The 13,704-nt window shown below is 35.3% G+C and overlaps 1 protein-coding gene across 8 annotated transcripts in view; it reads right to left on the bottom strand.

Annotated features, from left to right (window-relative positions):
- The window catches only part of Sestd1 (SEC14 and spectrin domain containing 1), a 136,493-nt gene that overhangs the window by 23,658 nt on the left and 99,131 nt on the right, over positions 1–13,704 (bottom strand). For all 8 annotated transcript variants that reach the window (XM_010636781.3, XM_010636782.3, XM_010636780.3 and 5 more), the window contains 2 exons: positions 7,169–7,380; positions 2,380–2,502 (listed from right to left, as the gene is read on the bottom strand). In XM_010636781.3, the coding sequence (XP_010635083.1) occupies positions 2,380–2,502; positions 7,169–7,380 (335 nt within the window). The remainder of the gene's footprint in view (positions 1–2,379; positions 2,503–7,168; positions 7,381–13,704) is intronic.

Here is a 13,704-nt window from a genome sequence, read left to right as displayed (position 1 = left end):
TAAAAGAAGGTAGTATCTAAATAAATAAAATTCAGATTAACTACACATCAGGATGTGGTTCTCTATGACTCAAAAGTTCTGTGTGCTGATTCCACATTATAAGTTTAAGCACAAAGAAAGTGCCATCCATAAATAACTGGTTTCTTTAAGCTGATTTTGAAATTTTATAATAAAAATACAAAAGAAAACTGAACCCAGGAATCTCTGTGTACGTAACTAATTTTATCCATCCCATGTGCAATTTATAATGCACTTTTCAATTCCTTTTATGAATTTATGTATGTATATAATCTAATTTCTAACTACAATTATTTCTCTTAGCATCTTTTAAAATAATAAAAAATATATAAATCCTGTCTCTATGAGCCTCACATATTATATACCCCTTTAAAAGGACTATTAAGCCAGGTGTGGTGACTCCCACCAGTAATCCTAGCACTCAGGAGGCTAAGACAAGAGAATCGCCATTAGTTTAAGGCCTGCCTGGGCTATACAGTGAGTTCAAGACCAGCCTGAACTGCATAGTGAGATCCTATCTCAACAAAAAAAATAACACATTTCGGAATAATGTTAAATCTAAATCTTCTTGGATAAAGTCTATGATGTTCTTCAGCAAATATGGTTTTCAAAAACAAATCAGGAAACAAAATTATAGAATCCAACTACATAGTAATATGTTCCAGAATAATCCATAAGTTTCAAGTAAATTACAATCCATGTTAAAAAAATCAACAACATTACATTATTTTAAAAGTACTAAGAGAATTAAAAGATAGTAACCTCAGGAATAGGACTTACAAGTTAAATATAAATTATTCAATTGAATTATTTTTTTACCATAAAAGGAAGAACCATGTTGGAACCTGTGAAATGCATAAAATACATATACATTTTCAATTATCCGATTTCGTATTTTGTTCTTTTTTTTGGTACTGGGGATGTAACTTGGGACCTTGCACTTGCGAGGCAGGTGGCAGAACCACTGAGCTAAATCCTCAGCCCCAGATTTCATTTTTTAAAATCTCTCCTAAGTATTAATTACAAAAATTGCAAAGATATACACTATCTTTAAATAATTCCAAATAATGAGACAGTTTTCTTATAATATATAATTCCTTCAACTAGATTATAACTCTTATGGGTACATCTGTAAGTATGGCTAAATCAAATTGGAGGATAATTACTTTAAAAACTGTGGGAACTAAACAAAATATTTATGTAAAAGGAAAATAATTATAAGCTATCATTAACATATACTGTATCTCTCATAAGATAAAAGACTTACTCATTTAAATTTAGTGTTAGGGAAAGTATATTATTTATTCTTTTGTTTTAATACACACTACCTAATACTATCCACCTTTTAATTACTATTTCAACTGGAAAATGTGATGGGGAAAAAAAACATTGTGGGAATATAACGTTTACATGATCTTAAAATCTCATCTGGGTCTACAGTTTAACATTATTATAGACCAATTACTGAAGATAGTATAATTAATAGATTCAATTTTATTTTTTCCAATTTTGTATTCAGTGTGTGTGTGTGTCTATGTTTTTTCCCCCCTTGGATTTCTGACACAGTTTTCACTGTATAGTTCTGGCTGACCTTGACCTTGCAGTAATCCTCCTACCTCAGCCTCCATAATGCTCAGTTTACAGGCATGTGCTCTTTATCACCATGAGAGGCAATATGGCTTGAGGGAGAAGAGGGTGAGTGAATTGATCCACAAAACAACTACTTTCTCAGGAATGCCAAATTAACTACAACATAGTATGAGCTTAATAAACACCCATTTCCTCCATACACCAAGTTGTTGCATTTGAAATTCTCTTGAACAATTATCACCTAGAATCTGAAGATCACTTCATTTCCCCATTCATACCTGTGATCAGTCTGATCTGTCTGATTATCTCTTTCACCATTATAAACATGAACTCCCAGATGCCCAGAGAATGAAAACCACCCTTCGTCCTCTGTATCACTCCCTGCTTGCAGTGTTGATGTCAAGGTCAACAACCCCCCACACACCCAAAACACAGTGGAAGCCCTCAGTGAGCAGGAAGGGCCTCCCTCAGAGCATCAAGGATGACGTTTCTGTCACAGACTAATAACAAAGGTCTGTTATTGTAACATCACCCTCATCACAGTAGGTTTTAGTATTTCATAGGAATGTCTTTCTATAAGAATATAATAATTGTATTGGAGACAAAACCTTAGTGATAACCATGTACTAAGTGGTCAAAATGTTCTCTGACCCCCAAGCATTCAACATACTGTGTTTTATGGCCCATATCAAACTTTAAAACAACCTAACAGTACCATGATGCACATCAGAAATAGCACTGTAACTTGCAAAGCAGAAGAAGAAGCCTCACACTGTGCTGGCTCTCGATCTCTTCATGCTTCTGCTGCAGGGCCTGGGAAGCCCTGATAGAGTCACCGATCCCCCACTGGGCCCTCAGCTGTTCAGATCCGGGCCCTTCAAGCCAATTCACAACCTATAAATCAAAGTGGAGATGAAATTTTCAAGTAACTGAAAGCTTTTCAGACTTTTGTTCTAATTGGTTTTTTCCTCCCCAAATTCCTCACCTATTTTTACTTTAAATTCAGTACGAGCAGTAATTTCTTTTGGAATTAAAAGTCTGTAATATGACAACATTTCCAAACCCTAAATTTGGAAGGATGCACACTGCAGCACCTTAAGCTTTCAGCTATCTGAGCATCTACTAGGTTAAATGAAATCTGGAATGCTTCTGTAAAAGAGGATTAAACATTAAATTATGATAAAAGAATCAGAAAATTACAGGACTTAGAGTTGGAAGGAACATCAGAAATTACACTGGTCAAAGTTCTTATCTACTACTCAAGAAAATTGAGTTTCAGAGAGATTAAGTGTCTTGCCCAAGGTAACCACATATTACACAATAACTAGGACTAAAAGGCATGTGTCCTGATTCATAGTATAACATCTTTCCCAAAGCAAACTGAATAATTAACAGTCAAAATACTAGTTTCTCACTTTAAAAAAATGAAAAGCTAATATAGAATTATACTATGCAAGAGTCTAGGTGTCTTCTTAGGATCTACTGAATGTTAGACCCACAAGAAGACCCACCGGTACCAGTCTGCTCAGAGGGCTATATCCACCAGGATGACAGTACCAGGTGTCACTCTTCTGGGCCCCTGAATGAGGCATAAGGAGGTAAAATCCACATGGGCCAGGTATGGGAGTCATTCCAGCATCGGACTTCATGCCCCATGAGAGTCACTGAACTCAAGGATGCCCAGTATAATGCCATCCATGGAAAATTAATAGTTCTCCCAGTTCAGACCTAGGAAAATTTTTATTATAAGCAATATGGCCTAGCCACATAGTTGACATTCCAATTATTATCAGGTTTTCAGGAAAAAAAGAGATGGTTGGTCAAGCAAAGATCAAATCATCTGGCTGGAGAAGAGACTTGTAAACTCTTCATCCACAAGTCAAATAGTGAAGAAATTTTAGCAAAAAATATTACAAAGTTTAACTGTTATAACTCAGGGCAAGGAATTCAAGAAGAGAGATTTGCGCCCTAACTCTAAACTTAGGACAGCTCCCAAAATGTTAAAGCAGCTGTGTGTGATTTATTATGGATGCAGTGAACAGCGTTGCATTAGAACTGCGTATAAGAATGGTGTAACTTCACAGGGCACTTTAGTTGTTACCAGGTTAACATATATTCATTTTTAAATTTTTAACAGTTCATGCATCTTCATTTTTTAGAATTAAAGTACTACTTCATAAGGAAAAATCATGCATATCTCATTCCATTAACTGTCCACATACAGAGTTTCCACATGTACTCCACATTTAGTAGCTACAGCTAATTTTCAGAGTGCAAGTATTTCTATCTTGTTTTTTTACTTAACATTAAACTATAATACTCTAATGATTTACCATGCAGCTATAATCATATTTCAGTGGTTTTATAAACCTCTTTTTTATAAGACCAACTTCCTTGTTTACTGCTTGCCCACCTCTTTCCCACCTCTCTCCTCTGGCAACCAACCAACCCTCATTAGATCCAAGTTATACATGATCGCAAATAACTCATACACCTGCCTTCAAGGCTCTGCCTCCCTAATGTTGACCATAAGGCATTTCTAATTTGCATCAATTCTAAGCAGTTACATGGTGAAAACATACAGACAGAACCCAACAAGAAGGCCTTTACTGGATGCTGGTCTCTTAACCTTGGAATTCTTAACCTTGAGAAATGTGAGATATAAATCTCTGTCCTTGAGAATTACTCAGTCTTAGGTATTGTTACAATAGAACAAAAAGGACTAAGTATGAAATTTCAGAAGAGCCAAAAATTTTAAAATAAATTTTAAATAAAGCAAAGATCTTCCCTTGGCACATGTAGCTTTAATGTATGCAGAAAGTAATTTTCCTTCATATGTAATATCAGTAATGTAGGCACAGTAAATGTATGACTATTTCCAATAAAAATGATGCAAATTGAGGTTGATGTCCCAGTAAACAAATCTATTTAAATGCATTAATGATGGTGGTTTGCCAAAATGCATCATAAAACTTAATTTCAATCACAACATCTTGCTCAGTTAATCTGAATATTAATTTACTACAAAAAACAGTTCTATGCCCAATCCATAGCAATGTGACCCTTCAAATGGGTCATTTATATGCAAAGTATAACCTTGGAGATGAGTTCTTAAAAATCTACGATGACAAATATTTTCATAGGCTCAAAATGTCTGTGACTATCCACTATTCTTTCATAGCTAGGCTGATTTCAAAAGACTATGAGAGAGTATCAGCAAGTATGCAAGGACAAACTAGGAAGGCATGTCAAGCAAATCAAGTATCTGACTGGAAAAAGGATATGGGGACCAAGAACACAGCCCTTAGCTGTACACTTAGGCAACTCAAGAGTGCGTCCAATTTAAAGTCTGTGGTCCTTTTCTAAAATGGAAGAAAAGCACATGGATGACTCTAGAAATAACATTTGCAGTGTTGGCAGTAATTACTGTCACAATAAATAATGAGAATAATGATAACAGATTTCAGTGAAGTGGCACTGTCTCCTACCCCCAAAGCATATGAGATCCAATTGTTAACTATCACAGCAGCAGCTACATGCAGAATATTCGCATACTACATGAAGTTTGATGCTGCCAATTTGAACTGTGGGGAATAAGTGACTGATAACTGTCCTGTTATTACTTAAGAAATAGTTTATCAGAGCTACTGATTCTTCTTGCATTATGTTTTCAGTGATAACTTTTCCCCAAATTTGCAAGACTAAAGGTAGTATAGTTCTTGTTACATAATCAATGTGTTATTATAAATTAAATTTCAGTAATCACTTTGGCATGGGAAATAGATTTTCCCATAAATTGTGATCTGTGAAAAAGTGCAGGAAAATATTATGTAGTGAATATTAATGTTTCAATCAATTCACTTGTAATCCTAATAGAGAAAACTGAGGTGTAATAAAATTTATCTGTTTTTAACAATCATCTCACTACCATCATCACATCAATATAAATACCATCATCATCTCCCTTCTCTAATTTCTTTACCCGATTGAGCTGGCCAGACCATCATTTCAAAAATGTGTTGGTCAATACATTAACTCCTTTGTCTTCTGACCCCACATCTCACTTAGCAGATGAATCCTATCACTCACAGTCTCTGTGCCCACACCTCAACAGACACAGCTTGATGTGTGTCAGGCACTAAACAATTCTTTTTTAAATCACCTTTGTAATCTTCATGACAATCCAATTAAACAGGGAATGCCATCATTCTCTGTTTACTGATGAGGAATGGAGGCATGGAACTTTTTCCCCAGGTCGGGATGCTTGAAATGGGGAAAGAGCACTGACTCAGATAACCTGGGCTCAGAATCTGAGTTCTGTACCACTATGCTATTCCATTTTTTTGTGTTTTTTCAAAGATAATTTCAAACTAACTAAAGAGTACTTAGGTTTATCAGAAACTGTATTTTAACATTAGGACATAGAAAAAGTCACATTTAATTAATGAATGCTCAGAAATCTTAAAAGTATATGTGGTTAGCCGGGCGTGGCACATGCCTTGTAATCTCAGCACTTGGGAGGCTGAGGGAAGAGGATGGCTGTGAGTTCGAGACTACATAATGAGCTCCAGGTCAGTCTCAACTACATAGTGAGACCCTGTCTCAAAAAAACAAACAAACCATAGAAAAAGTCACATTTAATTAATGAATGCTCAGAAATCTTAAAAGTATATGTGGTTAGCCGGGCGTGGCACATGCCTTGTAATCTCAGCACTTGGGAGGCTGAGGGAAGAGGATGGCTGTGAGTTCGAGACTACATAATGAGCTCCAGGTCAGTCTCAACTACATAGTGAGACCCTGTCTCAAAAAAACAAACAAACAAAAAAGCCCAAAGAACAAAACAAACACCCCAAAAAAGAATATGTGGTTGTCATGGATTAGAGATACAACATTCTGTCTGGAATTCAACATGTTCCATGATCCAACTCCTACCTCCAAGTCTTTTTTACTATGACATCTTGATGCTCTAGTTTAACAGTCAGCAAAATATATATCCTGTGGGTCAATAGCTCACCAACCATTTTTAACGTTTTATTGGAAAAAGGGCATGCACATTCATTAACATGCTTATTTCTGCTCTTCTACTACAGTGGCAGAGAAATGCAGCATAACTACAACCAAGACTGGTCTGTGAAGCTTAAATATTTAGCTTTTCAGACAAAAAAATTCACCCACATCTGAACTAAGTCTTTAGAGTTTCATTCAACAGAAATAAATATCATAGCTACCGTTAATTGAATGTTAGGCTTTTCCCAAACACTAGCCTTTCAAAAGAAGTGTCACGATCTCTATTTCAATTAATAAAAGGAAAAGAAGGAAAGATAGAAAGGAAGAAACAGACAGAAAGTCATGAGTAGGTGAAGTAAAATATTAAAGTATTACTTTAATTCAGATACTTTGTATGAAAGATACATAGCTAAACTAATTTTATAATCTAATTTGAAAAGGTCTAAAGTTCTACTATAGTGTAAATAAAAATACAAAGTCAGTCACCCAATAGAAATTACCAGGCAAAAAGAATTTAGAATTAAAGACAGCTATATTCAAATCAGACACCTACCTGCATCACCTTCTGTTGAATTTCTTCTAATTGTGTGCGCTTACTACGCTGCCTACAAACTTCCTGGTAGCGAGTATACTGCTCTCGGAGTGAATCTAATAATTTCATAACCTGTGGCTGTGCAAGCAGTTCATCATCCATAGGAGACCATGAGACACCTCCATCAGAGCCATTAAATCGACGCTGCTGTAATTCGGATAACAATTCATGTCCTTTACAAATGAAAGATACCCATAATTAATGCCCATTAAGAAATACATCTCAGCCAGGGATTTAGCTCAGTGGCACCATGCCTGCCTCACAAGTGCAAGGTCTTGAGTTTGATTCCCAGAACCAAAAATAAAAAACATCTCTCACTTCTCAATCTGCTAAATTCTAGTCCTTTGCTTTAAAATCTATCCATTTACCTATTCGCCTGCCTTTAGGTCATAAGTAGTAAAATGCACTTTTAAGTACAAAAGCTGCACAACACACAAATATACATGTGGATACATTATTCTATATATGTACTATTAGAAAATATATGAAAATGCTCTTCCACATACTGTAAACATATATGCCAATTATACGCTATATAACATATGTGGTACTATAAATTTTCTATCTATCCACTTATCACATTCTTTTTATTGGTGGATTCACTACTCAGGACACTGTGCTGATAAATGATGCTTCCTTATAGAGCAAAAGTACAGTCTGGAATTTCTGTCTGATGGCACTAATCTAAGCAGCATGTTGTAGGCTTTCAGTATTGATCTATATTTCAATCACAGAACAAGAAAGGATGACAGTGAAATCAATGTATGATTAGCATAAATGGAGAAAGTGTTTATTACTAGTATCAAATGATATTTACATCATCTCTACAGGAATCTCTATGGCATATTAACGGTCGACTCATGACACATCATACACACTACATTGAAAATGGTTCAATTATAGAAAATTAACATAGGAAATCCACATTTACAGGATAAATTAAAATTAATAGAATGGGCAACTAAATCTGTAGGCATATACATATCTTTCAAGTAAGTTTAAGTATGCTTTTCTTTTTTATTAACTTTATTGATACATTTTAGGTATATAATAACATTCATCATTGAAAATGTGTATCTTTACATATTCTATGTTGGTTCTTATTTTTTTTCCCCATTCCCCTGCCCTCCCTTCAACTCCTCCACACCTTTCTATTTACAAAGATTTTGTTTCCATTTTTTTATATTAATTCCATTCCCTTCTTTCCTTTACCCTCCCCCTCCCTCTCTGTCCCTTTTTTCTTTTTCTTTTTCTTTTTTTTTTTTTTTTTTTTTAAAAAACTCAGAGAGGCAACTGCTCAGGGGCTGAGGTACTTTTTATAAGGTTTTTCTAAACAAAGAGTCAGGGAATTCACAGAACAAGACTGCAAACACATTGCTTATCGTATGCAGGAAATGTTCTAAGGTCACCTTTTGTCAAACCATTTGCCCCTGGGCGGGCTGTTAACCAAGGTAGCAATTAGCATATGAAGAAGCACAGTCTGGCCTATTAGCATGGAGTCACTTTAGCTTATTCAAGTCTTACAATCCCCACTGATCTTAGGTAGAATCAAATCCTTGATTCATTGTTTTACTTAAATTTTTAGCTAAGGGGTCACAGCAATTTGTAAAGGCATCCTCTTAGCTAAATTGGGGATTAGGATTCCCAGAGCACAAAAAGTTTTCATATTTTTATCATCTGTAGGCTCATAAACTCTTAATTTAGAAGTATAATAACTCATAACAGCTTGACACAATATAAGAGTCTATATCTAGATTGTAGTTCTCCTTCTTCAGCCGTGCGTAGACTCACCAGCTTCCAGTGTGGTGAGAGCAGGGCTTTGAGTGCGTTGTCTCTTGGCCTCCTAGAGTCAGAATCCCTGGAATTCTGTTTTACTCTAGAGTAGTGGTAGCTGAGTTTCAGCTACTTTGATAGCTGTGGGAGTAACCATAAGTGACTCATATGGCCCTTTCTATATAGGTCAGAAAGGGGTCCTTTTCTAAATTTTAACATCACAGGGAGGTCTTTTTAATTTACCCTTGAATATTTTTTTAAAAATACTTGCACAATTTTAACCCCTGTGATTTTATACTGGATAAGCCCAAGAGATAATTTTATAAAGTCTCTATAACCTCTGTTATAAATGCTGGCCCATTGTCACTGCCTATGGAGAGAGGCAGACCAAACCTTGGAATTTTTTTTTTAATTATTATAGCTATTTTGTCAGATTTCCACATTGCCTTAAATAACTATATTTATATCCTGTTTAATTTTAATAAGTTTGTCCTCTGCTGTGAGAAGCCCACATTTTTACAGACTGTGGCATAGATACATCGAGTGGCAACCAGGAATCTGTATAAACATTTACCCTCTTTCCTTTTGCCCATTGCAGAGCCTGTATGAGTGCCCACAGTTTTTGCTCATTGAGCTGACCATCCAGTGGGGAGGGGTCCTGCTTGGACCGCTTCATCTTGAGTCATCTCTGCATAGCCAGCATAGCGTACCCCATTTTCTATGAAGTTGCTCCCATCCTTGAGCAGGAAGGAATCAGCCTCAGGCAGGGGGTCTTTCTGCAGATCTAGATGACTGGAGAACAATTCGTCAGTGACACTGAGGCAGTCATGGTCAGGGGGCCAGGTTCCGAGGGCAAAAAGTAGCAGGGTTTAAGGTTTTAACTGGAGCAAAATATAAGGGGGGATTTTCACAGATGAGGGCCTGATATTATGTGACTCTATTATTTGAGAGCCATGAATGTCCTGTTATTCAATAGTTCTAAAAGGCATGGGAAAACTGAATAATTTACTTTTTCCTAATGTTATCTGGTCAGCTTTCTCAATTAGCCATTACTGCAGCTGCCAGGGCTTTATAAACAAAGGAACTATCTCTTCACAGCTGGATCTAAACTCTAAGATAAATATATCACTGGCTAATTCTATGGGCCTATTCCTTCAAGGAGCACCCCTAAAGCAGTATTTCTTTTAGTCAGGTACAAACTAAAAGGCTGGGTCACATTTAGGATCCCTGATACAGGGGTCTGCCCCTTTTTTTCTTATTTCACATTATCTGTTATACCATTTAGTCCTTTATTACACTTTCAGTTTCTCACCCCAGAGAAACTATTCGGTATTTACACATATGTATATCACCTCAATGTGCATCCATTTAGCTATAAATGTCTCTCATATCTCTTTCTTTTTGGCTGAGTAGTACTCCACTTTATTTTTTTTTTAAAAAAAAACACATTTTCTTTATCCAGTCTCCAGTTGATGGGCAATTGGGTTGTTTCCAAGTTTTAGCTATTACAAACTATGCTACTATGAACATGGGTGCATATATATATATATATCACTGTGGTATGATTCTTTTAATTCTTTTGGGAAGATACAAAGCAGAGAAATATCTGGGTCAAATGGGACTTCTGATCCAGGTTCTCTGAGCTATCTCCATACTGATTTCCACAGTGGTTTCACCAGTCTACATTCCCACCAGCAGTGGGAGCAGGGTCCCTTTTTCCCCACAGCCTCCCAGCATTTATTATTGGTTGATTTCATGATAGTAGCCATGTTTTCTGGAGGTGGAATCTCAGCATTGTTTTCATTTGTATCTCTTGAATGACCAGTGATGCTGAACATGTTTTCATGTTTATTTGCTATTTCAACTTCTTTGTCTGAGAAATGTCTGTTCATTCCAGATGCACATTTTTAGACTGGGTCTTTAATTTGGGAGGTCTGATTTTTTTAAATTCTACATATACTCTAGATAGTAGACCTTTGAGCAACAGCTGGTGAAATTTTTTTTCCCATATTGTGGGTTTTCTCTTCATACTGTTGGTTTCTCTTGCTGTGCAAAAGCTATTCAATAAAATAAAACCCCAGTTGTTGATTCTAGTTCACGTACAACTGAGGTTTTGTTCATAAAATCTTTTTCTATGCCAATGTCTTCAGTAGTTCTACCTAACCTCTCTTGCAGCCGGTTTAGTGTTTCTCCTTTAATATTTAGATCTTTAATCCATTTTGATCTTAGTTTAGTGCATGGTGAGAAATATAGGTCTAGTTTTAGTCTTCGGCAAGCGCAAACCCAGTTTTTCTAGCACCATTTATTAAAAAGGCTATCTTTCCTCCAGTGAGGGTGCTTGGCTCCTTTGTCCAAGACAAGGTGGCTGAGTGTGTCTGGAGTTATTTCTGCATCTTCTAATCTGTTTCATTGCTCCTCAGGTCTGTTTCTTTGCCAGTGCCATGCTGTTTTTAATCACAGTAGTTTTGTAGTAAAGTTTCAAGGTGAGAAATTTTTGATACCCCCTACCTTGTTTTTATTGCCTAGAATTGCTTTTGCTATTCTAGGTCTCATCTTGTTCCAAATGAATCGTTGGATTGTTTTCTCAAGGTCCATGAAGTATGCTGCAGAAATTTCAATTGACTGCAATGAATCTATATAACAGTTTTGGTAGCATGGCCATTTTCACTATGTTGGTTCTTCCTACCCAGGAGCAAGGGATGTCTTTCCATTTTCTGATATCATCTTTGATCTCTTTTTTTCAGGGTGCTGTAGTTTTCAGAGTAGAGGTCTTTGATTTCTTTCATTAGGTATTTCAATTTTTTGGATGCTATTGTGAAAGAAATTGTTTGCCCCATTTCTCTCTCAGTGAGTCTTTTGTTCATGTACAGGAAAGCTATTGATTGATTTTTGTATGTTGATCTTGTATCCAGTTACTCTACTTCTTTTGGTTATTAAGTCTAGAAGACTTTTGGTTGAGTTCTTGGCATATTCTATATGTATCCTGTTGTCTGCACATAATGACAATGTGACTTCTTCATTTTCTATCTTTATTCCTTTTATTTCTTTCTCATCTAAATGCTGTTGCTAATGTTTTCAAAACTATCCTGAACAGTAGTGGTGATAATGGACATCCTTGTCTTGTTCCTGATTTTAGTGTGAAGGATTTCAGGTTTTGACCATTTAGTATGATACTGGCTATTGGTTTTTCATAGATGGCTCTTATCAGGTTGAGGTAGAGACCATCTATTCCAATTTTGGGGAGGGTTTTTTTCATAAATGCGTGTTGGATTTTGTTGAATAATTTTTCTGCATCTATTGAGATGCTCATATGGCTCTACTAATATAGTGCATTACATTTATTGATTTGCGTATGTTGAATCAGCCCTGCATCCATGGGATGAAAACTACTTAGTCAGGGTGTATGATCTTCTTGATGATCTTCTGCTTTCTGTTTGCCAGTATTTTATTAAGATTTCTGCATCTATGTTCATTATGGAGTTTGGCCTATAGTTCTCTTTTTTGTTTGGGTGTTTCTCTGCTTTGTGGATCAAAGTAATGCTTCCAGGAATGAATTTAGGATTATTGCTTCCCTTTTAAATTTCACTGAAGAGTTTAAACAGTACTGGCAGTAGTTCTTCTCTAAATGTCATCGAATTCAGCAGTGAAACCAGCAAGGCCCAGGCTTTTTTTAGTTGGTAAGTTTTTAATTATGTTTTCAATTTTGTTGATTGATATTGGGATGTTTATAAAATTTTTAGGTCTTCTTGTTCAACTTTGGTAATTCATACATATCTAGGAATATGTCCATATCTTCTGTATTTTCCATCTTATTGGCATAGTAAGTATTAATAATCCTCTGGATTTCTGCTGGGTCCATTGTAATTTCACCCTTTTTATTCCTAACTCATGAATTTGGGCCTTTTCTTTCCTTTTTTGTTAAGGTTGGCTAAGGGTTTGTCAAACTTGTTTATTCTTTCAAAGAACCAACTCTTTGCTTCATTGATTTCTTTTTTTTGTATCATTCTCTTAGTCTCCATTTCACTGATTTCTGCTCTGATTAAGTATGCTTTTCAAGAATAAAACTGTTCTCATTATTATTTAGATTCCAAAACAATATACAAATTCTCTTCATCTTTATTTAGAAAGTATCCCCCAAATGTAAATGTTTTTCATTATAAAGAAACAGAACTTTTATTATGCTTTAGAGTTATTTTTAATTTTTAGAAATCTCTAGATTGTTCTATACCTCTCCATTTTATACTCTTCCAATCCCTACCTTAAGAATTAATAGCTAATAGAATTAGATTTAGTGGCATATGAAGTTAATTTTAAAATACAAATTTTAAAAGCTTCTTAATTCAATGGGTTTAAAGAAGCTTTCAAAATGTTACATATATACATAGAATCAAGTTTCAAATGTAAAGTAATATTTTAACTGATAGTCTATTGCAATTCTACAAATGAACTCAGTGATTTCAAGTATTTCTTTGTTCTCTAAGGAAAAAAGATCTACTCATACTGGGAAAATTTAGGACAATTAAATCAATAGAACAAAAATATTCAAAAAAATTTTAACTCTTCATTATATTTTATCATTGGAGAAATATCTGTCCTAAATATTTGTGCAAATGTTTAAAAATATCTAAATCTTTGCAAAAACTCTATACACACACAAAAAAGGCATTAACATCAGAATACATTTATTTTCTCTACTTTTACAATTGATACCCATAATGTATTCC

This window comes from Fukomys damarensis, unplaced genomic scaffold (assembly GCF_012274545.1).
Source record: "Fukomys damarensis isolate Sample0158 unplaced genomic scaffold, DMR_v1.0_HiC HiC_scaffold_26, whole genome shotgun sequence".
NCBI classification, from domain to species: domain Eukaryota; kingdom Metazoa; phylum Chordata; class Mammalia; order Rodentia; family Bathyergidae; genus Fukomys; species Fukomys damarensis.
This window is presented reverse-complemented; position numbering and strand designations above follow the sequence as displayed.